At 35.6% G+C, this 27,366-nt stretch overlaps 3 protein-coding genes across 4 annotated transcripts in view; 1 reads left to right on the top strand and 2 right to left on the bottom strand.

Annotated features, from left to right (window-relative positions):
• Positions 1 to 12,379, bottom strand: part of LOC105151444 (frequenin-2) — a 72,081-nt gene extending 59,702 nt beyond the window's left edge. Inside the window, exons 1-2 of the mRNA XM_011065150.2 lie at positions 12,100 to 12,379; positions 6,597 to 7,414 (exon numbers count right to left, since the gene is read on the bottom strand). Of these exons, the coding sequence (XP_011063452.1) occupies positions 6,597 to 6,660 (64 nt within the window). The 5' untranslated portion in view covers positions 6,661 to 7,414; positions 12,100 to 12,379. The remainder of the gene's footprint in view (positions 1 to 6,596; positions 7,415 to 12,099) is intronic.
• Positions 1 to 27,366, top strand: part of LOC105151446 (uncharacterized) — a 228,111-nt gene that overhangs the window by 99,784 nt on the left and 100,961 nt on the right. The gene's annotated exons all lie outside the window — the stretch shown is intronic.
• LOC105151445 (putative G protein-coupled receptor B0563.6) overlaps positions 21,888 to 27,366 on the bottom strand; it is a 56,442-nt gene continuing 50,963 nt past the window's right edge. For both annotated transcript variants that reach the window (XM_087415655.1, XM_011065151.2), the window contains 2 exons: positions 26,667 to 26,954; positions 21,888 to 25,763 (listed from right to left, as the gene is read on the bottom strand). In XM_087415655.1, the coding sequence (XP_087271781.1) occupies positions 25,512 to 25,763; positions 26,667 to 26,954 (540 nt within the window). In that variant the 3' untranslated portion in view covers positions 21,888 to 25,511. The remainder of the gene's footprint in view (positions 25,764 to 26,666; positions 26,955 to 27,366) is intronic.

Below are 27,366 nucleotides of genomic sequence, written 5' to 3'. Positions count from 1 at the left end.
GATAAGATACTAGTTTGAAATATCTCCAATTGTACTTTTAAATGCCATAGATTTTATTTAGAAACGAGGCTTTGTTTTTTCGTAAAAAATGTTGAAAATGTCCAAAAATACAATTTTTGATCCATTTTATCTCGAAATGCTGATTATGCAAATTCTGCAAACAACATGTTCAATGCAAAAAATTTTCGGAATATGTACACTATGGAGAGAAAAAGATGACTTTTTGTTGAACAGTAATTATTTCAATCATTTATGAATATTTTAATTGACTCTATATTTATTTTTCTACATTACGATTGGCAACAATATCATTTTGCTTATTAAGTAAATTTGTAATTGATCCATTGTCGAGTCGTAATCTCAGATTAATCTTATCGTCGTCTTCCATATGCCGATCTATCTCTGAGACTACTCATGCGACTACTCATGAAAACTCTTACGAAGGTATTCACGAAAATCCCTTCTACTATCGATCGTCTTGTTCAGAAATTGCGGACCTCAAAATTGGTTTTCGGATAAGAACAGGTATTTTCCGCCGCGTTAAGCACGCTAAAAGCGACGCGCAGTTTAAATTCGTTCTCGTCGAAAGTCTACTCTCGGCGATTACAATTAAAGTTCAAGAGTGTGTCTAGTCTAGCGATTTTCGAGAGATTTTTCTTTCACATAAATAATATAAAAATCCCGATGGGGCGATAGAACGCGTCATCACCACAAACAGCGTATTTATGGCGAATTTCCATGGTAGGATTTCCTTAATAGACTTGAGAATGCCCTCGGAAGTTACACCTCTTGACAACGAGTCGTGCACGAATCGGAAGTTATCGAAGGAACGAATCATTGAAAGGTTTACCCGTCCAAGCGGAATAATAGACGCGAGAGCGGAAAATTTTCGAGCTCGCAGCTGACCACCGAGGCGTGCGTATCTTCGACAAAGGCTCTTCTAAACGTATACATGATACTCTCAGATAAGAGCTCGAACCCGAGTCTGGTTACCTGAAGACTAAAGCTATTCATCTAGCCTGGATTTTGGCTGACCCTTCTCGTCTTGTAACTTATTTTATAGGAGTATAGAGACTGACGTTTTATTTTAGTAACAGTTGTTTCGCACAATATTGACTCGGTAAGAAATTAATTTCAATTTGTCAAGATAAGAAGGATTACATGATTAATATTATTATTTTGACTTTTTTTATTCTGCTATATTAGCTAGTAGAGATATAAAACGTTTTCACATTTTTATAAGATGTTTCAGAAATTATAAAGGCATTGATAAAATTAACACAAATATAAATATAAATTAATATTCAAACTATTACTAATTAATCAATTTGTTCGATTTACAAAGAGTATTGATTAGATATGTCACATAAATATTTCCGAAAAAATGGAAACATTTTCTCTGAGTTTAGTAAGTGAAAATTGATTGAAAAATAATCAATATAAGTAAGAAAAGAAAAGATCATATTTGATTAAATCTTGATTGGATCTTGGTGTCTAATAATATTTTTGCGAATCTTATTCTAGTTTAAGTAAACTGTCGATTATTTGTTGCTTTTGAAATACAGTTTTAAACTAAAGCGGAATTTATACATTGGATGAAAATTGTTGTCGTTTAAATGTCTACACGAAAATAATAGTTTTGTTGAAGTATCTAAAAGTTGGATACATATTTGAAAATAATTTAGTTGGATCATCGGAATAATTATATAGAACGTTTAAGTATTGATGATATGTTACAAAAAGTTCAAATATTTTAACAACCAGTTTTGAGCGTTTTACATAATTATTTTGATGGTCTAAATAAAATTATTTTTAAATCTGTATTTAATTTAAATTTTCTCTCGTATTTAATACATTGAGAGAAAAATGTAAATTTTAATAAATATGTAATAAATACATTTTAATAAATAATTGTTTGAATAGTATTAGTCGAATATTTACTAAACGTATATTTATTTGATACAAGAATTATTGATTTGATTTAACTATTATATTTTTTCATTTAATAAACAAAAAAATTTATTTTCCGTAAATAAGTGTTATATCAGTACTATTCAAACAATTATTAATTAAAATTTAATAGATATATTTTTCTCTCAGTATATAGATAATTTGATTTTTTTTAGATACTTTAACAAAACCATTCTTTCTACGTAGTGAATTTTATATCGCATATTATTTAATGTTTAATGTTTAAAAATTATCTGATTGCAAATAAAAGTTAAATAGACTATTTAAACTAATGACAGTGAAAATTATTATTTTACACTACGAACAAGCGAATAAAATATCGTTGGAGAATGTAATTCAAAGCACAAGGCTTTGATGTTTGTTAGGTGCGGTCTGCGTAAAGTTGCACTTGGATTATTCTCATACACGGGTTATAGCGGAAATAGGACAGTAAACGAGCGCGATATGCGAATTTTACAGCACACTGAACCGCTCTCTGTGTTTGAAAGAAAAGCGACAAACCAGAGAATATTGTAGAGCGAGATTACAATTTTTTGTCGACGCGACTCAACACGTTACTGCATAATAACTCAAAATAAAAATACTCTAAGCTTTCTGTCAATTTCGGTAAGTAGTTACGCTTTGGTTAATTAATCCCTTCAGATCTAACTTTATTGGAACTGTTAAAAAAATTTTTTTTTTAATTCAGTTTATGCGTGTTTAAATAAATAATTTATACTAAACAACTAATTTTTTTCAAAATTTTGACTATTTTTCCAACATATACATTATTATGTACATCAGATCTTAAATGATGCTAACAGCATTAAATAATTTCAACGGATAATGTCTTCTAATTTAATGTACATTACAATGTACGCTGGGTCTAAAGGGGTTAATTTGTACCGTGCATTGCCATAAGGCGTGTCCGACAGGCAATTAAGGTGATGACGCAAACATTATTCCAGGTCTTCTTATTACCTTTGTACTAATTACAAAACAAATATGTGCGTGAATTGATTGAAACCTAGTCACTTTTCTTGCGTGTCGATAAATATTTGTGCGATCGCGTTCGAACGAAATTAATATTTCACATCGGTAGCACCTTGTTCGAAAACGGGGTAAACGTATAAACATTGCCACGTGCGCAGTTTGTATTCAATCTGACACGATTTACTTCATTCTCGAGATCAAAGCGCGATGACGTTGACAATAGCGTTTTACATTAAATGTGTGCTGACGCGGTGATAGACTACTTTAGTACGCATTATTGATGCACGTGTAAACCCACGTGGAACTACCTGTTTAATAAAGTTAGTCTTGCAATGAGTATACTTCGCGGTATCCCTCGATGTATGCAACTTTTTATTACTGGGTCATCCGGTCGATCGACTTAACAAATTGGCGGTTATTAAAATGCATAGGCAAATAAGTCATGACAACTGGACTGTCAAAGATCTTGTGCATACTCCGGTCTATATCTGACATAGTTTCGTTCAACTAGAAACTATCAACGAGGCGCAAAACAGGAATGTCGTTTTTGTTTAGCGTATGTTTCAGATTTATGTAGGAAATTTATCTATGAAATTTTAAGTATCCTAAAAACGGAAATTTAAAGAAATAATACAGATTCTATATGAAATAAAGATAGAATTTTTGGAGTTGATATAATATAATCTCATCTATCATAGTAATTATTTTTTGTATGTGAGCAAAAATGTCGGTTGAACTACACGATACAGTTTTGTCTAACTAGAAACTGTCAGCGTGATGCAAAATAAGAATGTCGTATATTTTTCAGATTTCTCTAGGAAATATATTATTAAATTTAACGATTTAAATATTGTAAGCAAAAACTAAAATTCTGAGGAATAATGCAAATTCTAAGCAGTAGAATTTTATGGGGGGCTGATATATCCTTATCTACATTATAATAATTATGTTCTGACTCGAGCAAACAATTGAATTGAACGTGACATAAAGGACAATATCCTCTTATCATTAATCACGGTACGATCGATATCCCAAGAGGCTGGCCTTTAGAAAGGATATCGACGTAGAAAAATGTTGACTTAATTATCTCAGATCTGCCACTGTGGCTTTAATAAAACGTTTGTCAAACGATTTGTGCATTTCCGTACATAATGTTTATTAATCGAATCTGCTTGCGACGAGGTCGCATCAGTCTACCTGAGATAAGGGCGAAAATCCTAATAAGGGTCTACATGAAAGCTATCACCAGCGCCAGAGTAATCATTTGGAAGTGTATAGGGCCAAAAGCGCACCTGCCCTTCGCATTTTCACCCGAATAATTCACCGAGAATTCCGCCCGCCGCCGCGTCGTCCAATTTTTGCGCACCCGTAGAGAATATTTAGTTGACGTTAGCGTGACTAACGACGCGATAATTTTCACGTGACAATTATAAGTGTGTATGTTATACAGGATAGACCATCTGACAATTTCTTTAAATAAAATAACAATATTAATTATAACTTAAATATAAATGACAATAAATGAAAATCGACCAAGAAATGTTTAACACAAATAAGTGAAGACTATATTCAGTCAAAGCGGAGAGCGTTTATTGGTTCTTTAGTATGATTGGTTTTTATCCTTCTTCAGTTCTTCTGGATCTAAGTGTAGAAATCAAACGTAATTAAGAATCACTGAGCGCTCACTGAGTTGCTTTGTCTTGAACGCAATCATCATTCAAATATATTCACAAGGAAACTGTCGAAACCGATTTTAATGAATTGTCTTTCATTGATTTTAATGAACTTTGACTATGTTGTAGAGTAAAAAAAATATTAAATCTATATTTTTTTATCTGCTTATTTGCTTATTTCAAAGTTTCGAAACAATACTTGAGGAATAAATTAAACAACAAAGAAAATTAAGGCTAGAAATATAGCGCACTTAGAGAGGTGCAAGTTATGATGCAAAACTTAAATTACTTAAAAAAAAAAGATAATGTTATCAATATTCCAAATTGTACGTGTTAACTCATTTTGATGTCCTCTTCAATAATGAAATCATAAAGATTTCGAAAATTAGTTTAGTAGTTCATTAAGGTTATTCACAGATTGACAAACTTAAAGTAGCATTTCAAAGACTGAGAAAATATCGAGAAACTTTAAATTAACTTTATAAATCTAAATTAATATGATAAACAAATTTTATATTAATGACATTATCCTTCTTGTAAAGTAATAAAAGTTTTTTTTTACATCATAACTTGCGACTTTCTAACCGCACTATACTTTGATCTTTTTTGTTTGTTGTGCTAAAATTTGAGCATAATTTTTACATTTTCATTTTAAATTAAAAAATTTTTTCCTGAAAATATGAGAATATTATAACTATTATTAAGAATATAAAATATCATAAAACTTTTGTGTAAAATTTTTTCATATATCTCATAGTTTTATTAATTCAGCAATACATTCGCTAAAAATGAAAAAAAGTATTATTTCCGAAAAATTATTTTGACCTTTAAATCTTGAGATAATCAGATAAAAAAATACGAGTCTAATACTTTTTAATGCTGTACAACAAATTCAAAGTCCATCAAAATCAGTGAGACACAGTTCCGATAGTTCTCTTGTCAGATATATTATGACATTTCATTTCCTATGATTATGTATCAAGAAATTAATATTTAAGTTATATTTCATACCATTATTTTATTTTGAAAATCATCAGAATTCTGTAGCTGTATACTTCTGTACTTTGTATAATTTCGAGAGTCGCATTTATCATTTGAAGAGGTTCTTGATGATTTTTGCTGCTACCATTTGTGTGTGTGTGTGTGTGTGTGTGTTCTTACTATTGTTTTATAAATTATTTAAACCTAGTGTAAAACCGCCTGATGTAAATATTACTGGTCGTAAATGCAGTTTACCGGTGTCACACAACTTTTTGCTGAAAGATTAAATAGAATTCCGCGGTTGTAGACGTCGCGTTCACTATCGAATCGAGCTCTCGTTCAACGGAAACAAAGCCACGTGGCATGGAAGCACGGTGTACTGTCGTTTCCGACAGGCAAACTTTGTGGAATGGATTAAACGCGTTTTATCGAATGAAGAAAGGTACGTCGTCATTGCAACGCGTATTGAACGGCCGCGCGATCGATGCGCGTTTAGCGTGTAGACAGAGGGAATGCGGAGAGAAAGCGATAGATAGATAAGGAGAGAGAGCGAGAAAGAGAGAGAAAGCTAAAGAGAGACAGTTCAATGGTGGAGGCTGCGGTTGCATGGATAGCCAAAATAACATAATAGGTCAGTCGGAAAAATCAAAAGAGGAGCCCGCCGTTCGTCTTTTGGTCCCACGATTTTCGCATCAGCTCGGTCGGAAGAATTCGCGACTCGGAAGACCCACTTTTTCGAGAGTTATGTTGAAAGGGGCGCAACCGTTCATCGCGACCATCCCGGACGATTTAACTTGGCGTTTACGACCGGCGAACGCGGAAATATCGCGCGCTGTGCGCACAATCGGTAATTTATGATAGTCGCGATAATCAGGAACACGCGCCTCCGTCGTGCGATATAATCCGCTGATGGTGCGATTTCGCACGCGCTTGAACAACGACAATGTGATAAAAGAGATGGTACTGAGTATACGAGCTAAGAAGGTTATTGCTACTTACAGTACGTGTCGGTGGTGAGGCGATCGATGGTATCCTGCTTGAGCTTGCTGTTCTTCTTACCCATCTTCGTAGCCTGGAGCCGTGTAGAATCTAACGCGAGCGATTTACACCGATCTTCTCTCGCTGAGCCGCGAGAACTCCGCTTCTACTCCGCTGGATCTCTTTCGTTGCGGATTCTCACCGTCCGTCTCGCATCTCTCGCGATTTCGCCAAATTGCAACCGACGATCCGAAAGAACGGTAGAGGGAAAGAGCTCGAGTTTCGACGGATATGCCGGGAACGACTGGAGAATACGACGCTTCCGCCGTTGGTTTACGAGGACAGAAAGGATTTGCTGGACGATGAAGTTTTCCCTCAAGGCGCAAGACGTGAATCGCCTCCTCCGTGAAAGCCCGCCGTTCTCCCACCGAGTTCCTTGACTTCTGTTTCGTATATAGCTGCGAAGATACTCTATCGAATTCCACTCGATAAGTTTCTTCGCCTGCTGTGCAATTTCCACCCCCACCTCGGCAAGTTCGCCGGTGAATTCAATCTGAAAGCTGATGGTGTTTTGCAGAATGGCGAAAACTTTCTTCTTGAGAAGAATGCCGTCTGGATTTTTCGATAAATTTGCGTTGCAGTCGAGGAGCACGATGATGCCGAATTGCGAAACGGTAGAGTTTAATTTAATTTCCTCGAGGCGATAGAGGGACGAAAGTGTGCTTAATCGATTTAATTACGACTCGGGATTCGGTATCACTCGCGTCGTTTTGCTAACGGAGTCGATTCGTTGATACTCCTCCCACGTAGGTTTTCCTTTCGATGATATTGCTTTTCCTCTGTGGAGAAGACAAGGGGAAATTTTAATGAGAACATGAGCTCTCCCGGTAGCGAAATTGCAGCTTTCCATTTTTCTTTCGCACTTGATACGCCAGTTTTGAACCGTCAGCACGGAAATTAGAGCTAAAAATTAGAGATCTAACTGTGTTTGAATCGCGAATTATAGGTGGGTATTCGAGGGGAAGGAGAACAATTTTCCGGTGCGATAAGCTTCGTGGAATCATTAATCCCACCGCTTGGTTTCTTCGGTTGAAGTTTTAAAGTGCGCCGACGAGCTTCAATTCGCAAAGATCGTATCGGAAAATTGAAACGATCTCGGAGAAGGCTAAGGAATGTTGCAGAAGTTCATCAAAGTGGTTACTTAGTCAAGAGAAATTCGTCCCTGATTAAAAACTGAATACGATTTCATCGAATACTCGCAACGACTTTTATCTATCGAGATTGACGAGATATTTGAGTTCAATGCAAATGAATGTCACAAGCAAAGATATAATGTTGTCTCAGATCGAGCGTATTAAAGTTTCAAAGGTCATAAGACGAAACGACCAATACAGGTTACTTTCAGAAGTTGTGCTAGCCAATCCCTTTTGGGCCATTATATGAAGGGCTTTAAAGGCCAACGGCGATATCTCTAACCTTATCCCGGGATTAAATGGAATTTCCACTAAATGTATTTCCTTAGCTCTGTCGCTGTCGCGATTCGCTTGTCCTGCTACGACCGCCTTTAATCCTATCGTTTTCCAGATGCCGTGAAAGAATATATATCAAGCCGTTTGTTACTGAAGCGATAACCATTACAATATTTCCCTTTCGCCTTCTTTGCCGTTTATTATCACTAGAGGTTTTTCAACTGCTAATAAAATAGGATAAAAATATGGAAAAATATGGAGCTATTTAATTCTTCGAAGCTGACGATAGATCTATGGGATTCACTTAATTATTTATTTTATATCACAAAGCTGCAAATTTGAATTATTGTTATTAATTAAATTAACTGAATTAAATTAACTATTTAAAAGATTATGCGTTTCGCGGGTTTCCTCCGTGTCCAGATCCATTCTTAGAATGCCAACGTTTCGTGAACTTCGCAGTCCACTTCATCAGGGCGAGGAGCAGCCTGAGTATAGTACTGATGCGAAATTCACGAAACGTTGGCATTCTAAGGATGGATCTGGACACGGAGAAAATCCGTGAAACGCATAATCTTTATCTTTAGAAAGCACCCGTATAGAAGCCTTAAGAATATAACCGAATTATTGTTAATTATTGAATTATTGTTATTAAATCATTGTTAATTGAATTGATGATATTGTCATTAAGATAAACTTAGTATTAACATATAACACATACTTATTCTTTTTTATGTCTTTTTGAACTCATTCAATTATATTAAATCTAAAAAATGTCAAACAATTTAATTTTTTTTATGTTACATCTGCAAATTTGGATTATTGTTAAAGTAAACTTAATATATTCATTCTTTTTGTGAATTATGTCATTTTGATTAAAATTAATTAATTTTATTTAACATAAATGGGTTTCACAGATCCAAAATCACTAACTGTGATTATAAATTTTGACGTCAACTTCGGAGGATTAATATAATAAATTTTAATTACACAAAGTTTAATTTGACCTTCTTAAATACCTACAAACATGGCGGATTATTAAATTAAAACTCGGTAGATTATCATTATTTTTTTTAAGTATGCGATAAAAAACGATCAAGAGAAGAATTAAAAAAATATAATATTAAAGTAATTACGTTTAAATTGCGCGAATTGATATATGACAGAAGAAACTTGTGGACTTGGCTTTTATCAGCGTATTTATCGCGACGTCGTTAGTGCCAGTGAATAATGACTCGCACCTTTTCCCGCTTTCTATATCTATTCCAATCTCTTCGCAGCACTTACCATCGTCGAGCGGTTTAATTGAGTCACGATTGAACGTAACGAAAATTCTCGGCTAAAGGAAAAGCTTCGATTCGTGGAGAAGTTGAATGAGAATGGAAAATACAGTCCGACACACGCCGTGAGATTTAGAACAAAGCCGTTCATCGTTGGAACTTTGTAAAAACTTAGGAACGGAATAACAATGGACGAACAGGACAGTATTCACGCGAAAGAGTGGCTGATGGGATGAAGTTACTATAAAGTTGAAGGCAGCCTCTCTTCTTCTTTCTTTTAATATGGAGATCTCACACAGTCGCTTCTGAATGACGTATGCGGCGCGGCAAAGAAGAAACCAAAGAAAGAGGATCCAAGCGAGATCTCATTCTCGGGAAAAATTCGCGAATGTAGAATGCAGATTAGTTGGCTAAATGCGAATTCACGTCACGTCGCGGTCTCGCTGTGGCGCGTAGCGTCGCGTCGCGTTCCCGTGAAGTTCAGTTAAGCGCGTCCGATACCGGGAGAATTTTGATTCATGTGTTGTTCATGCCGTGTCGCGTGAACGAAATTGCGGAAGTAGATCTGCATGAGAGAAGCGGGATGGCAGTGGGTGATCCTGTGAAATTCGGGAAGGTCGAAGGCCGAGAGGAAGAGAGGAGATAGGTAGATAGATAGATAGATAGATAGATAGATAGATAGATAGATAGATAGATAGATAGATAGATAGATAGATAGATAGATAGATAGTTAGATAGATAGAGAGAGAGAGAGAGAGAGAGAGAGAATCTTGCTGAATGATTAGTTTCTGGTCTAAGTCATGTTGTACCCTTGACCTCCCGCTGATATGACACCTGGACGTACGTTTCCTATATGAAAAGAACGAGTTTACTGAGGTTAAATTATATATATGTATATAAAAATTTAGCTAGAAATATATTAGGTGTTGGAATTAATTCGTAGCGTTTTACAAGTGATGGGAAGTACTTTCATTAATGTATTTTTTAATGCTCATGTGAAATAAATAACATTCTTTCATTTAAAAACGCTACGAATTAATTCCAACACCTAATAATAGATCTAAAAATAATTTGACAGAGCCATTGAAATAATTATGTAGGATGCTTAATTTTTAAAGAGCGGGAATTAATTTTTTTTAATTTTACAAAAGATTTTTCTTGAGTAAGATTTGTTATATTTATTTTATTGTATTTCTTGCCTCAAAATGTAATACTATTTCAGCACTACTATAATGGGTTTTTTGTTTCATAAATGTTAATTTGGTTGCTAGAATATTAAAACTTTTTGCAACATTGTTTGTCATCATGCTTGAAATTCTTATGTAATTATTTCAACTTATGTAATGATTCAACAAAATTATTTTTAAATCTAAATATATATAGCTAAATTTTTAGATAAACAAAATTATTTTTTTCGTGTAAAACATGCATTTTGATACGGAAAGAACAGTGTTGAAATATTAAAAAATTTAACAAGACTTGATAATAATTTTGTTGGATTATTAAAATAATTATGTGTGACGATAATCAAACTGTTTGTTATAGAATGTTAAAACTTTTTAGCAGCATTGCTCAACAATCTTGAGATTTCTATGTAATTATTTTGATTATCTAACAAAATTATTATGATGAGATCTGTTAATTATTTTGAGATCTGAATCTACATAAATGTTTAGATACTTCAGTACAATTGTTCTTTTCATATGAATCATGCATTTCTACACGGAAAGAATAGTGTTGAAATATTTAAAAATTTAACTAGACTTAATAATAAAACAATTTTGTTTGAGCATCAAAATTATGTACGACGCTTAAACTATAGTTGTTAAAAAACTGTTGAACGCTGAACCTTCTTTAAGTAGCATTGCTTATCATGCTTGAGATTCCTGCGCAATTATTTTGATGATCCAATAAAATTATTTTCAGATCTAAATCTAGCTAAATTATTAGATACTTAAATAAAATCATTTTTTCCGTATACGTTTATTATTACGCTGAAACGTGCAATCGAGGTGAGTTTGATGAAGGAAAGATTCGAAGATACGTGAAGCAGAAGCAACTGCGAACGAGGAAATACGGGAGCAATTTCTCGTTCTCCAGCTCGCAAATTCTCCGGAGAACGTTTGTGCTGAAAGGCCACGGAAGCCTGATTATCAAGAGACCCTTTCCTGTCGCGACAGCCCATTCATAAAACACACCGGATATCGACAAGAGAACCGTTCTCCGAGGTGCACTAAAGCGTCGTGTCTGCGTATAGCTTTCGATCGCGACAGCCGATAGCGCGCGATAAAAGGTATTATCGTTGTGTGCAGCAGCAACTCGCGCAACTTTCACACAAAACGTCGATAGGTCGTGGAGAACGCGCCATCGAAGGGCTCTGAATGAAGACTAGCGCGGGGAAACCAGCTGGTGGGCGGGAATCTTGCGCGTCATTCGTGAAACGTGCTCGCTATCAACAGGGACCATCAGGGACTGGGTCAAGATTAGCCGTTGGGCAGATTGATGATGATATCAAGCCGGACTATATCCGCGTTCCGATAATTTGCTAGCAAATACGCTCTCCTTGATCGAAGCTCGTCGGCATTTCGACTATTCAAACTGTATCGATTCGCCACGCAATTGCATCACGAAGCGATTGCACGCGCGAGATTGGCTCTGTTACACGCCACTTGACACGATTAACATGGATAGATGCCGCGATCGGAACCAGTCTATATCCAATTGGTCCCCCGGCGTTCACCATTGGACTCCACGCTCGCGCGCGTTCGTGCGAACCTGTGCTTGTAGACGCGTTTCTCCGACAAGTATTCTCTCCGGATACTTGATGGTAAATAGGATTTCATTCATGAGTTCTCAACCGCTAGGCGAGGTGTATTCGTCGGCAAAGCGCGGATCAGTGACGTCATAGCGTCGCGGCGCCTGGCGTCAGACTGGCTCGGCGATGACATTACGTGGATGTGTACTGGGGGGTTACGATAGCGCAAGCGCACCACTCGAACCTGAGGAGGATGCTCGACTATCCACCCTCCCGTTCTATCTTCTAGCACAACGGTTCCACCGATCCAACCGTCTTCGATCCTTCTCGCGTATTCTCTGTCTCTCTCTCGCATCATCGTGCCGACGCTCTCTCCGTCTCAGTTAATCACGTTCTGCGACGTTTTCATCCCTGTTTCTCTTTTCCCGATTTTCCCAACTACCACCCGCCTATCCTGTCCTCTGTCTGAGGTCGCTCTTTTCTTTTTTCTTCCCCCGCTGAAAACTTTTCCTTCTCGGCTACACGCACGAATGGTGTGCCGTCTCCCTCGATTTCGCACTCGCTTCTCTACACGCCGTCTCTTTCGTGGATCCGTTTCTGCCACTTTATTCCTTATCTCCCGTTCTACTCCGCGTCAAGATGCCCTTACCTCTTCACTTCCATTTGACCATAATTCTCGTCTTACAAATATTGTTAGCATCCTCGCACTTTCGGGAGAAACTTCGGCTTCCCGACGCGCTCCATAAAGTTCCATTATGAAATTAACTCAAATATTCGTATTCATGAGAAGAGTTCGCGTTTTTATTATTATTTATCATAGTCATTTATTGTCCGGTCGTCGCCACCGCCATTCATTCCCGTTTCTAACTTTATCACTAACTGTAATAAATATTACTTTGTTTAGCCGTCGTTTCGCATTTAAAATTTTTATTGTTGTTTCTAATAAATTAAAAAAAGCAAAGGAAAAATAAAGATACTGTGTAAGTAGAATACATAAGTCATAATAATGCCTCTTACTTCAAAAGTGACACAATTCAAAAAATGTAGTTCTTGAATCATTACTATGAACGAGTTAGATAAATATTACTCTGTCAATCATCATAAATAAACTAACGTAATTTTACAGTCCATCTGTCAAATAACACTTGTGTTGTTCTAAAAGTTTTCAAAGATAAAGGTTTCCTTCTAGAGTAACTTTTTCAATGTGTGTCGTTTTTATAAATAAAAAAGAAAACTTTTATAGAGAACATTTACAGTTAAAACAGTTAATTTTAGTCCAAAGTTTAAGAATGAAGTTATGACTTCCTATTATTATAACTCTGTGTTCTAAGATGATATCTTTATTTCAAAAGTGAAATAAGATTAAGTATATATCGTGAAAAATGAGCAAAAAAGAAATGCAAAGCTTAATGAAGCTTCTCTTCATATGATATGATGATGAGATCTATCACTGTTTCGCTGTCAAATATTCTGATGAATTGAGAAAGATTTATGAAACGATTGTGCTATGATCCATTAACAGTTTTATTCCAAAGAAATAAATTACAAAACGAACGAGAGTGAAGATCGCAAAAAGTGATATGTGTAGAATTTCAAAACACAGCAAAAGTTTTTTGACGCAGTGTTTTACCGTGATGAGATCAATCACTTAAAAACACCATCAGTTGCTGTAATTCTACGCAGAGTTGGGAAAAGCGATGCTCCTGCGAAACAACATTTTTCGATTGAACGGAATTTAAGGAGAGATGCAGAGAAAATACCGATGCCTGCGGGCGGTATATATCGCTGATAACGGATTTTCGCATCGACTATTCTCTAAGTCTGTAGATACGTTGAATTCAACGCGATGGATTTAAATCGACGCGGATTCGTTGGCAGACCCATGAATAAAAGAAAAGGTTGCGTGAAGTATCACAGTAGCCGATTCGATGGTTCGATGACAAAACGGTTTATTTCAACTTCTACTTCTTTATTTCCGATACTGAAAGGGCCTGTTTACATTGCCGCCTTATTATACAATCGCTATATATTGTTAGATCTTCAATAACAAATAATTCCCTTACTTCAAAATTAACACAACTAAAACACGTGACTTTTTTAGTTACGATCATGAATAAGTTAAATAAATATTATCTTATCAATCATCAAATATAAACAAACTTAATTTCTTTAAAAAATTGAAAAAATTGTCACAACTCAAGTCATGATGATTTAAAAAAAATTGTCGTAATTAAAAGAAAGGATGATTTTAAGAGTTGTGAGAAAGTGATAAAACCGACATCTTATATATCATGTTAAGAATATATATTATTTAATTAGTAAATAATTTTCTGTCAAGTTAAAAAATAGTTTTTTTTCTTTTTGGGAAACTTAATTGTTTATGTGTATCAATTTTGAAGTAAGAAAGCGATATATAAAAATAATGGCTGATTGAAATTTTATGAATGAAAATCACATGTCAGGAAGAATATTGCAAAATGTTTTTTATAAACAGCTTTTTATAGAATAGCTCGCAGAGTAGAACGTTACCATGTAATACTTTTTTGCTCCTTTTCTTATGATTGTAATCAATCAAATGACGCTGGTAATAAATTCTCAGCGACGGCTAATTATCTCTTAGTGATAATAGCTTCAAACGTGCTATGCGCTTTTCCTTTCAAAGTTCTCGTTTAAAACTCGTGCAGTTTTTCGCTAGGATGCTCTGCAGTAGTTTGATTTAATCCTGTCTTTACCGACTAGCCATGAAGGTCGTAACTACCATCGTGAGTATGTATCAGCCTTTAGAAAACATAGCATTATCCTCTCCCTCTTCCATACCCTCCTCTTCCTCCTTCTCTTCCTCTTCCTCCTCCTCCTCCTCCTCTTGAAGTAACAATAAAAGTGTTCGATGTGGCGTACGTCGAACGGTAACGAACAAAGCGTAAACGAAAGTGGAGCATGTCAGCAATCCTCCACGCCTGCAGTTCTCGGTATAAAAACGTCGATGATCCTCTCCCTTGCGAAAATGGAGCCGCGATCAACAACAATGTCGGCGACAATAACAGATACATTCCCGTGGCGCGGGCGTAAAGCGTGATTCGTCACATTGTTTACAGCTATCGCGATCCTACGGTGAATAATTGCCGCATGTCGTCTCGCCCAGCGAGTGGCCGCTCCGTTTCCTCCGCAGGACGATTCCTCAACTTCAGCCATCGCCGGAGCTCTACCGATCCGCGTTCGAGAGAAGAGCTACGTTGATAAAGCGAATACGCTCGGCATAATTGATGCAGCGTCGTGAAAATGATATTTTCGTATTATGACAAATGTCATGCGAATCGCATTTTACGGCGAATGAATTCTTATATTACGTCCGCAATTTGTCCGCGTCGAAGGTCTTTTTTTTTTAATTTTTAACGCTCCGCTGTTATTTGCTTAATGCATTTTTGATGGCTCGCCGTCGTCTGCTTTATTAAGATTTAAGAAAAAGGTGAAATACATCTCGCGCGGGGAATGAAGCTCTCTCTCGCTGCGCTCCGCGAAATTAAAGTCATATCTTCGACCATCCACCCGCCGGTTGGGAACGCGCTAACGAGAAAAGGGATAGAAATGCAAAAGCTCGGAGCAATATGTTGGTTTCGTTTATGAGTGATGATAAATACTTATACATAAAAAACATTATATAAGACAATCTTTTGAAATAAGAACTGATTATGAAAATATCTGCCTATGTCTTTTTCTCTGAAAATGTGTGCATACAAATTAATATAATTATTTCGGAACTATTGTTCTAGTTAGACCTATATTATTCTAGTTTTTATAGCTGTTACATAATTATAATGGCTTTTAATTACTTATTCTTTTTATGAAACTGCTTTTTCGTACTTCACTTAATAAAGTACACTCTCTTTAAGATTCTCATCAATCTCGGTCATTCTTTTCCGTGAGAAGCAACAAGAAATGCAAAATTCCGGTTGTGCAACAGGATTTTCCTCGTTGTATGAAGTGAAATCGGAAGGAAATTTTAGTGGTATTTTGGCAAGTCTCACGCCCGAACATCGGGCGAAAATTTGCGGTAAGAGCCACTTGATTCGCCGATGAAATAAATCGCGGTGGAAACGTGATTCTCGTTCCTTAGAGGGATGTATGATTCTATTTGCGGGAGCAATCGAGACAAGCGACGATATGAGTAAGTTCCGTATGGCGACTTAGCCAGAGCGAATTGTTCTTAGTTTGAAGGTTGCACCATTTTTAATCTTTTGAAAGTTTCTGGCCGAGTTAGACTCATGCATCTGTCATCTCTAATTATTTCAATCATCAACCTAAATCTTAATCAAAGCTTTCATTATTTCATAGTCATCGACTTAAATTTTTTTCTGGAGTACCCCCTCGGTCGAGGAAAGAAGACGCCTTCAACTCTAATGTTTGTAGCTTTGGGTTATATGACGCAAAAAAATTAAACTAAATAAGAATAAAAACTATAACTACTATAAATGAAACTACCAATTCAAATAATTCTATAAAGGCTGGTTGTTCCAGCTTTAGATAAACTATTTGTTTATCTATTGGAAACAAAAGAGTAAAAAAGTAAGAATATAAGAGAGTAAGACAGTGAACTGAAGTTTACCGAAAGGTGGAACAACTTTAGTCTTTTTAATAAAACTAGAAATAAACCTCAGCTTAAATATTAAGTGATTGTATCATTTAGGAATTGATTATCATAAGACAAAAGGTGCGTTCCGTTTCACGCGTAATGTGTGTAATGTATTATTTTATTTCTTTCTCAATATTTAATAAACAACAATGATAAAATAATAGGTACATTATTCGCATCATGTGTGAAACTGAACATACTCAAAAAAGAAGAAAACGATATGAGCGCAAGACGTTGGAGTATTCCATGCGAAAAATTGAAACTATACTAAAATGCACCTGGAAACCGTCGGAATTGCGGCGCCGCCGTATCTAATCTGAATATCTGCAAGCGCAATGCATCGCTTGGATTTATGCACTTGTTTTGAATTTTACATTTTATTATCATCTTCTTTTTATTATTTTCGTTCTCACGGTATTTCCCTGTCCGAGCAAAATGAAAAGCTTAAGCCGGCGGCAAAGTCGCGGTTATTGAATATTTCTGTAGCAAGTGAAGCAATTACGGAAGTGCTCGAAAGTTGGCGCGAAAATCGGATTAGTCCGTCGCTCAAAAAATACATTTAACTAACTCCGAAGGGAAATTTGATCTTTTAAGCTAGCCTGAAAGTTTTGCGCCCACGAAATCAAGACGCTGCGATCTTGTGTTTATTTTTCCATGGTTACTCTGTCGCAGAAGATGCTTCGCATTTACGATGGTTTACTTTAGCGATAGCCGCGTTAATTGCGAAGTAAATTGGCTGCACTAGAACTCGACTATCTTTCGTCTATATCTAGTTGAACTCGGGACTTAACGAGAATTACGTAGTCGGCGACACGGTCTGTTCGGTCCTTTGTTTGACCACGTTTGCCTGGTTCTCCGTACTTCGAAGCGAGAGACAAACGGTAGCGGGGTTGATCTCTTTTCAAACACTCACCCCGAGAGAATGATTCGAAATTTCACGAGTTGCAGAAACCAGCTTTAGACCGCCCACGTTGCTTCGTCCGACTGATTCACTTATTTGCATTAAATTTCACGCTCCTCGGTCAGCACCCGGCGGGATGAATCGTACTTTATGTGTTGGCATTTCGTATACTTAATTTAATTTCATCCCGCATTTCAAAAGCGTGACGTGTGAATTTAAATAAATTCCGTTTGCGAATTCAATCGCTAGATCATGAATTACAGATAGTGTTTGTCAAAAGCATTATTCCAGTCAAGCGTAGTTCTTTTTCCTAGCGATGGTAATTAATCCTTTTAACACGAAATAAAAATGTATGATAGATATATTTCAAAATAACAAAAAATTATCAAAAAATTATTACAGATTATTATTCTAGAGCACATTTAAAAGTAACACACAAAAATCTGTGTTTCAAGATCGACAAATAATTGACGAGAAGTTTGCTTGAACTGAAAACCGTAAAGTTCACATAAAAATATCATTAGACACCTTGACCGGATGACTTTCTTTGTTTAATCGGTATCGAACATTTCTCGGTCGATTTTCACTGAAAATTAATCTTTTTACTTACCTTAATCCCTTTTAGTACTGATCAGAAGTGATCAGCAGCCGGACCGCGTTATCGATGCAATCAATATATATGTACTGCTCCTGATATACATTTCCAAGGCATGTAAATGCATGTGATTTACGTTTCGTGACTGTTGAGATAATTACGAGTTAGCATACGGGTCTTCACAACGGACGGCAATTAGGACGAGGGCGAGACGGCGCTCCGGCGCTGCTGGATCTCTGATTTATCGATCTATTTTCGGTTGGGTCTCTATATTACGTTTCGGCACAGTCGCTTCTTCATCAGCGGCACATGTGAGGAAATGTAATGCGCGCGCGTATAAGCGAAACGGCTTCGTTAGAGGTTCAGTCAACCGAAAGAGTCGTTAACTACCGGGCAGCGAAGTACACGCGAGCAATTTGCATGACCGCCAATTTTGCACGCGCCGCGCTTTACGTGCGACTGATATAAGCAGTCTGTGTTCTGGGTCGCCCACGCGGTTCCATTTACACCCTAATAAATTTTCAACAATAATTATTGGATGTTCAGCCCTACTAGCGCACGTTACATTATGCAATATCGCTGCTTAATTGAATTATGTTACTCGTAACGCGCGAATCGTTTTATATTCCTCTCTGGAATTCTGTATATAGGTATGTCGATATATTATTCGTTCTCTTTTATTAGTCTAGTGAACCATCTACAATAGGACAATGGGATTTGAATCTGGTCGTCGATTTATTCGTGGAACGTGTGGTAATTTCAAGCAGTGTTATTTTTAACAGTAAATTCGTTTATGGTACAGTTAACCATATTATTAATCAAGTATAATATATATGTATGTATATATATATATGTATATATATATATATATATATATATATATATATAAATTAAATTCGTAATTCGAGACGACAAATGTCTGCATTTAATTATAAAAAGGACGTGAATAATTAATCGTATTTAAATATTGAATATCAATAGGATTTCATTTGATTCGTGCGCTTGAAGTAACTTGCGACATTAATCACTGAAATAGTCTTCTAATGTATTTCTGCGTTTATATTTAATTTCTTGTTTATGAGTTTCTACTTTATAAATTGAATACATTGAAAGAATAGTTTTTGGTATTTATAACTACATGTTATCATAATATGGTTATTATTATTGCTGTTATTAATAATAACTGCACCAAAAACAAAATTTATTGAATTTCATTAAATATTTGTTTGAATAGTACTAACAATATTTACTTACAATAAATAAACATTTATTTAAAACAGAAAAATTGTACTTAAATTAAATAAATATATATTTATATTTAGTAAATACTTATACTATACAATTACTTATAAATACTATTCAAACAAATATTAAAATTCAATAAATTTTATTTTATTGAATGTTTCTATTAACAAATATATATATAGTAATTGACACCGAAAATAACTAAACTATAGTTATAATAACTGTCATTTTTATGGTGATAATAATTATAATTTATAGTTATTTTTGGTACCAATTATATATTTGTTTATAAAACATACATATCGTTTCCTTACTTCAAAAGTGATTAAAAAGCAATATAGTTTTCGAATTATTATGAATGAGTTAATAATTATTTAATAAAAATAAATTATCTTAATTTTACAGTCCACCCACTAAAGTACTTATTTCGTTCTTAATATTTTCAAAGAGATTATAATACCTTCTACAACAACGAAATATTTTGAGTTTTACTGTTTTTGTAAATAAAAAAGAGAATTTTCTATAGAAGAATATTTAGATAAGACAGTTTTGTTGTTCGAAATTTGAGGAAGAAATTGTTTTATTTTGCATGTATTTAGTCATTTTAGTTGAGCAAGATAAATATAATCTTGGTGATATTTCAATTATAATGAATTATTCCGGATTTGTTATAACTTTGTAGCGCATAAAAATCATCACAATTAAAAAAAAATTGTTTTGAAGAGTTATAAAACAAAAGTGACACTTAATCATGTTTCTAAGACCATGTTTTTAATATCATATTTATATTTTTTTTTATTATTTGATTAGTCAATTTTTTGTTAATTTAAAAAAGTCTTTTTTCCTTTTCTATAAAGAGCTTAATTTTTTTATTAAGTCATTTTTAAAATAAGGAAACGATATAGTTATTATTACTAATATCATAGCCGTAATAATCATAATTAACATTTAATTAGATTCACAAATATCATAAGCTTTTCTTTCAGTGCAATACCGTATCAATTCCACTCTCGTAACACTTTTCGTAAAAAAGAGATAATTAAAAAACAAAACAAATTGTCTTTACCCTTGATTGATATTTTCTTTGGTAAATATTGAATAATATAAAATCCAAGATCTCATAAAGTCCAAGTTAATTCGACAGGAGTCATACGACTTCGTAGTCATCGAAAGTTAAGTCGAAGGATAGAGACAAGGTACTCGTTTACCCCGTGGTGCCTTCGACGGCGAACGAAGCCACCCTGTATCGACCCAGCGACGCCCACCCAAAGAGCAACCCCCACCATGGATGACCTCATCCACCGGCGACCGGTACCATTTCGCCCAAAAATTCCAGAGCTCGGTGCGTCGCGAGCCAAGTCGCCACGACTTTTTTGTCCGTGGCATGAGATTTCGACATGATTCCGAATGCGGATCCCGCATCCGCGGCGACCGTTGTTGACAAATCCCGCAAAACCAACAAGCTGATGAACTGACTTTTCATGTGAATTTCCGATCATGTCCTCGTGACATGATATTATTATACATTAGCCTTTAGTACGCATGATGATTTTTCGGTTCTTTACGATATACAATGAATTCATGTCTTGGGTCAATTTTTATTATTTTTACCAATATACAAAAAATATTAGATAATTTTTAAATTGATTTTAACTTCTTTAAAAAGTATTTGTAAAGTATTTTGTGTATTAAAAAAATGGAAAAAAATAGAGATTATTATTTAATCAAATATGCTTCTAGTATTTCAAAGAAAGAAATGCGCAGAATATGAATGAGCTAATGATGTGAAATGCATAAAAAAAATTTACTACATCAATTTAATACATATTCTTTCTTTGAATACTTCTAAGTAAACATTTACAGTAAATTTACTCAACACAAAAATTAATGATAAAGTTAAATCTAATTAATGGTTTGTATCAAATAAATATATATTTACATTTAGTAAATATTTACTTACAACTATTCAAACAAATATTTATTACAATTTAGTTTTTTTTTTTTTCAGTACAAGGGTTGAGTAGGGCCGTTTAAATTACTTCAATTGTTGTTTGTTCAAAACAAAATATTTTCTCAAACTTCATGTCGAACGATTTATCGCTAACAACTACGTGGAAAAATAATTTATGAGACAACTTTGAATCAAAGAAAACTACATAGTAGAGAAACGAGGTGTAGGACCTTCTCCTCGAAAAATAAACTACATAAATCATTCGGAAAAATTTATCGCGTCACCGTACGCCGCAGTATAAAATCTCGCGTATAAAAAAAATATGATAAAGACTAAATCGCTATCATTGGAGTCACTGGTCCCCACTTTATCGTGCAGACACATCGCACTGCTTCTGAAGCGATTTTATTCTTCAGATATATATTAGAGGAATATTTCCCTCTTTCTCTCTATCCCCGAGCTAATAAATTGAGATTGATTGATTCATTTATTTATTCATTCACTCCTTTATTCATTCATTCTCTCTTTTGCTGACCAGAAGAGAGACTGACATTACATTCGAGAGTGATGGTACACCGTCGACGGTAAATATCCCGGATGGCTACGTATTTCGAAATTTTATTATGACATACAGTATATATTCGCCCCTGTAACACACTTCTCTCGTAGTATATCTTTTCGTTATTCCCGAGAACGATGTACGTGCGCTTAAATTATTCCCGCGAACGATGACCCATCCATTTTACTGTGCACGCGTTATTGTATGCGTACAATGTGGTTTGCCCATCCTGACATATTTATAGTAGTCGAAACAAATCCCTGGTGCACATCGCTGGTCTAAATTATTTCTAAATAACGGTCCACCAACGATGGAGGAGTTTTTCGTTACCGCCCTCCACTTAACTCTGGCGAAAATCCCATTTTTTCCTGTTCTCTCGTTTCATTTGGTTCCGCTTGCGTCAGGAACGGTTTTCCCCGCAAAGGAAAGAAAACTATCCGCCGGAGATATTCTCCCCGTCGCGCTTCCGCCTCCTGTCGCGTTTAATCAGTATTCTATATTGCTGGAACGCGCGTGTTATATTCTCACGAAGCTTCACACGCGAGGAGGGCTTTATCGATCCGCGCGGTAAATATCAAAATTTTACGGACTGACGCATGACGCAAAAACCGATCGAAAGGAAAACTAATGGACGCGGCCTGTTTGCACGAGTTCTTTCCACGAGGCTAGGTACACTGAGCGCTCGTCATGCACTCGTCATCTGGTTCGACAGCGAGCTGCTGCTGTCGCATTCGACGTGACGAGCGTTGGTTGAAGCACCTCACAGACATTTTTATTGGTTGTCGAAAAAAAAAAAAAACGGTAAATTGCTCGAAGAAAATAGTGATTTAAGGAAAGCGTAGAATTCTAAAGTATGTGGAACATAATTTATTTCCTCAGAGAATAAAATACTTAGCCAGAAATAATTAGTCAAATCGATAGTCGAATGGTTGAATATTATTTAATATTTTTGTCATTTTTTTACCTCAGTATAATTGTTTCTATGTTAATTCAGTAATTGCAAATATTTCTGTAAAATTTATATTATTTTTCGGCCAAATTTACATAGTATTGATGCAAAGTTCTCTAGTGACACAATTTATTGGTGTAAAATATTAGCTTCCGATGCGTGCCAATATTTAACCAATGTCTCACCAATAAATTATGCTACTCATTCGAAAACAATATAACGGAAAGGTTCTACTGAAGTACCTAAAAATTTAGCTATACGTACTCTCTAATTCTTTGGAGCGAAATCTGACTGTAAAATGCACAAATTAAGCTAGTTTTGAAAAAAAAGTGACTCTAATTTCAACCTTAAAAGTGAGATTTTACTTTTCAGAGAATGAAATTCATTTTAGAGACTTAGCAAAATCGTCCTTTCTGTGTATTCGACGTAGAATTGACCGAGAGACAATAGAAATCTCGTACAAATATTCGCAATTAGTCAATTAACATAAAAATAATTGTGATAAGAATTGAAGCTGACAAAAAAATATTAAACAATATTAGACATTGACTTTTTATCAATATATCGACTGATCCATTAATCTTTTCTGGATGGGTAGATAAAAACAGAAGATTTAAAAATAAGGAATGGCTCAAAGTGTCTCCTTCATGTTTCTCGATTTTCAAGTAAATTATACATACCCTACAACTTTTACGTTCCGTAAAAGTTTGTATAATAAGGATGGGAAGGACGCAGGAATTCTGAAAACAGAATAGACGTTTCTCTGAATTTATTTCTTCGCTTACACGCGCGCTTCGCTGAAGTTACTAAACGAGACGCGTCGCGTTCCGGAAAGGGAGGTACACGTCGCAAAATATTCTTCATTGGGATTTACGTATGCAAATAAAGCGAAATAATATCACCATCGAACCGCAAACGCGGACGGACCCGTTGCGACGAATTTAATTATCGATTTCCCGAAGAAATGAGAATATCTCTCTGGAGTGCAGCATCTATTTTCGGAACGCGATGTAATCAAGAGGTAGCGGTTTATTTCGGAGAGAGTTCGATGGAATATTATTATCGTAGCCAGCAGCGATCCTTTCGTTAGATCCAAAAGGTGAGATTAGTAGTTTCGTATCGCCCGTTCGTTCTCGCATCGTGATACGCTCTTTTCGTTCCTTCAATACGCGAACCTCCTTGAAATTCAATTCTCGTCCCGGGGAACGTGGAATGGGAAGCGTTATCGAGCGCTATACATAAATTGCTTAAGTCTAATCGAACGTAGCTTATCGACGTCGAAGATACATCGCGGTGTGTAAAAGATTAATGCCGATAACGCGGCGAAGACGAGACGTAATTCTCACTGGCGCTCGGTTGGCGCTTAATTATACAGCACTCACACGGAAATAAATCACGATGATTCATCGGAGCGGCGATAAAATATTTCTCGATGTTATTCGTTATTTTAAATGTCCGTAAGAGCTGCAGTATGCCTTTTGTGCGCCTCCCGTCTTCCGTTTCTGATGATTCCGGATTCTCTCTCTTGACACGGTCTCTTCCACCCCGATTCAACCCTGGCTATTCCCGTGGTTTCTCGCGGGAAAGATTCCCTTGTACAATCAGGTACTTGACACATTTCAGATTTTTCCCTTTTATATCCGTTCTTCTTTTTTCTCTCACCTCGTCCGAGCGCTCTCGTTTAATTTCCAACGAGCGACGACGATCATTCGCGACTCCGATGCTCAAGTCTTGTCGCATTTTCGTGCGAATTCTGATGAGTTCTTCGCGTCACATTGCGACGTGGCTCTCATTTCTCTCCTCTCTCATGCTCTTTGTTCTCTCCTTCGCATAAACTCGATTGACTACGTTAGAAACTTTTCCAGCTTGGACTTTGGAGCACAAAAGAGTCCTGTGGGGCACTCGGCGATACATAGAATTCCTTGTCTTTTTATATCCTCGTCGTTTCATGAAATCGAGTTGGACATTCACGAACGCTTTCACGCGATCACCAAGCGAGAATATCGTTCGACAGAGGGAGAGATAATCGGATATCGGCTATTTAATCAAATTGGTCGATTTGATTCCCAGAGTGGTCAAACATTGAAATTTTGCAGCAGCAGAACCTTGTAGACACGCCCAACTTTAGGCTCTAGTACGCAGGAATGTTTCGTAAATATGGCCGTGCCTCTGCAACTATTTCGGAGTTCACCGGTACACAGAGAATATGCATAGTTCAAATACTTTCTTGTAAATCGACTTGTAAGAATGAGAAGATTCGTAGGAAACGCCCAGCAGAAGATGAATGTCTTTCCGCCGACATTTTATCGACCGAAGAAACGATAAACGGCTATTTAATCACCGTAAGAAACTTTCATTAATTACTATTATCACCATCATACCCATACACACGCAAACGAGATTGTCCAACGTAATCGTGCGACGTAAACGAACGGCGTGTTCGAATATCTGGCTATTTAACAGAGTTTTTTTTTTCTCTTACAATAAAACCCGACGTTTACAGTTGCATAGTGCGTCAATCCTGCGCTAGATTCGAATCCTTTTTGTTCCACCGCTTGGCGACCGAGCGGTTGACGCCAGAATCGATGGCAAAAAATCCGTGTTAAACGCTGGCACGAGCCAGATGTCCGGGGGTCGCAACTGTAGTAGTTGGCGGGGTTGTCGTCGTAGTCGTCGGTCTAGGTATCGGGGAACGTTTCATCGGCAGGCTCCTACCGCCTTGCTCGCTCTTGACCCACGGCCACTGCAGAGTACGAATTAGAGTGTTTCGAAAGTCTTCGGAAAAGAGGCAATAAATGTAAAATGTGATCGAGTAATTGATCATTTCCAGCAGATTGGCCAGAGCACGGAACACCTGCAACCGAATACAGTGAATTAATGGACGGATTCATAATTGATGAAGTCATGTATTAGACGCGAGAATGTATGTGTCGGAATTTAAAATCAATTATTGAGAAAAAGACGGGGAAAAGTAAATCCTGATCGACCGTTCTTGTATAGCAATAAAATGATGAGAATAAAAATTAGATTGTTAGAGAAAAGTAGAGTTGTTTTCGTAAATTAATTTTTAATTTGAAATTCAATTCTACTGTTAATTTATATTAAATTGTAAGCAAGAATGAATATGTGTTTTGAAGGTAATTGCATTAAAAAACAAATTTTAATTAACATTTTATTCCTTAACAAGTATTATATAATAAATGTTTCATGTAGGATTTTTTATGCTAAAAAAGAAGTTTCCAAAAAATTCCATCCCTTTCATTTTAAAAAATTTTGTTAATTGAGGATTTTTTATAACAAAAAACGCAAATTCGTTAGGTATAACAATTTCAATTAACTTTTCACAATATATAAAAATAAATGTGACACGAAGCTTCTTTTATTATTTATATATATAAATTTATTGACGACGTTTAATATGTCAAAAAATTACACTGACTTACAAGATTTCTATTTCTCAGCATCTGAATGGTATTGAGAATTTTTTATATTTTTATATATTTTTATATATTTTATCCCGTAAAGTAAAAGAAAAAAGTTGTAAATTGTTTAAGTTTGTAGAGTTTTTCAGAAATTAAGTTTTTTGAATCTGTGGTTGATGAAATCTTTTAACTTACATTCTTTCTTAGCAGCTAATAATATATAAAAATCATCATTTAGTTAAAAAATAGAAATCTTGTAAAAGTTGTAAATTACTGTTAAATTATTTAATTGAGAGGCAATATACAATGAAAATATTTAGAATAAATCGCCTTACCTGGTAAGCATAATTGTTGAGATTGCTCTCGCTGAGCGTAACATTTAAGATGACCATAGGACTGACGCAGACTAAAAAAAGGATACTGGTGCTACCCAAGAGCAGCATGAGCCTCCGTTCTTCAGCAAAAGTTCTAGGATCCTCATCACTGCTGACAGTTCTCGATAAAGTCATTCTCCGGCGCCTTTCGCAGGACCTTCTGTACACTATCATTATTCTTAGATTGAAACCGGCGAGAAGGATCGTTGGCGCCACTTTATAAACAACTTCTAGCACCACCTTATACACCTGAAACACATATTTGCGCTATATACGAAGAGTCCATAAAATTAGAATTTAAAATTAAAAATTACATGAAGTAAACCATTTTAAGCTCGCACACATAAATAGAATGTAATTAAATATTCTAGGAAATGTTCTGGGAAATGTTCTAGGAATTCCTTAATTTTATATGTCAGATCTCTTTTTTGACATTAAATATTTCTATGAATTTAGACCATTAAAGCATATTTTACATATATGAATATAATAATAGCAGTAATGATATTACAAGTAATTAATTCTGGAATACTATCGATACATAAATTTTATATACAAATGAGTGAGATCATTCAGTGCTAAACTATACTTTCAATGGTCATTAAGAAGTTCAATTTGCCATGCTAAAGGCTAGGACAAGTATTTAAAGACAAGATATTTA

The sequence above is a fragment of the Acromyrmex echinatior genome, chromosome 18 (assembly GCF_024713525.1).
Source record: "Acromyrmex echinatior isolate Ae372 chromosome 18, ASM2471352v2, whole genome shotgun sequence".
Taxonomy (NCBI): Eukaryota; Metazoa; Arthropoda; class Insecta; order Hymenoptera; family Formicidae; genus Acromyrmex; species Acromyrmex echinatior.
Note: the sequence above shows the minus strand (reverse complement) of the source record. Positions and strands in the feature narration are given on the sequence as shown.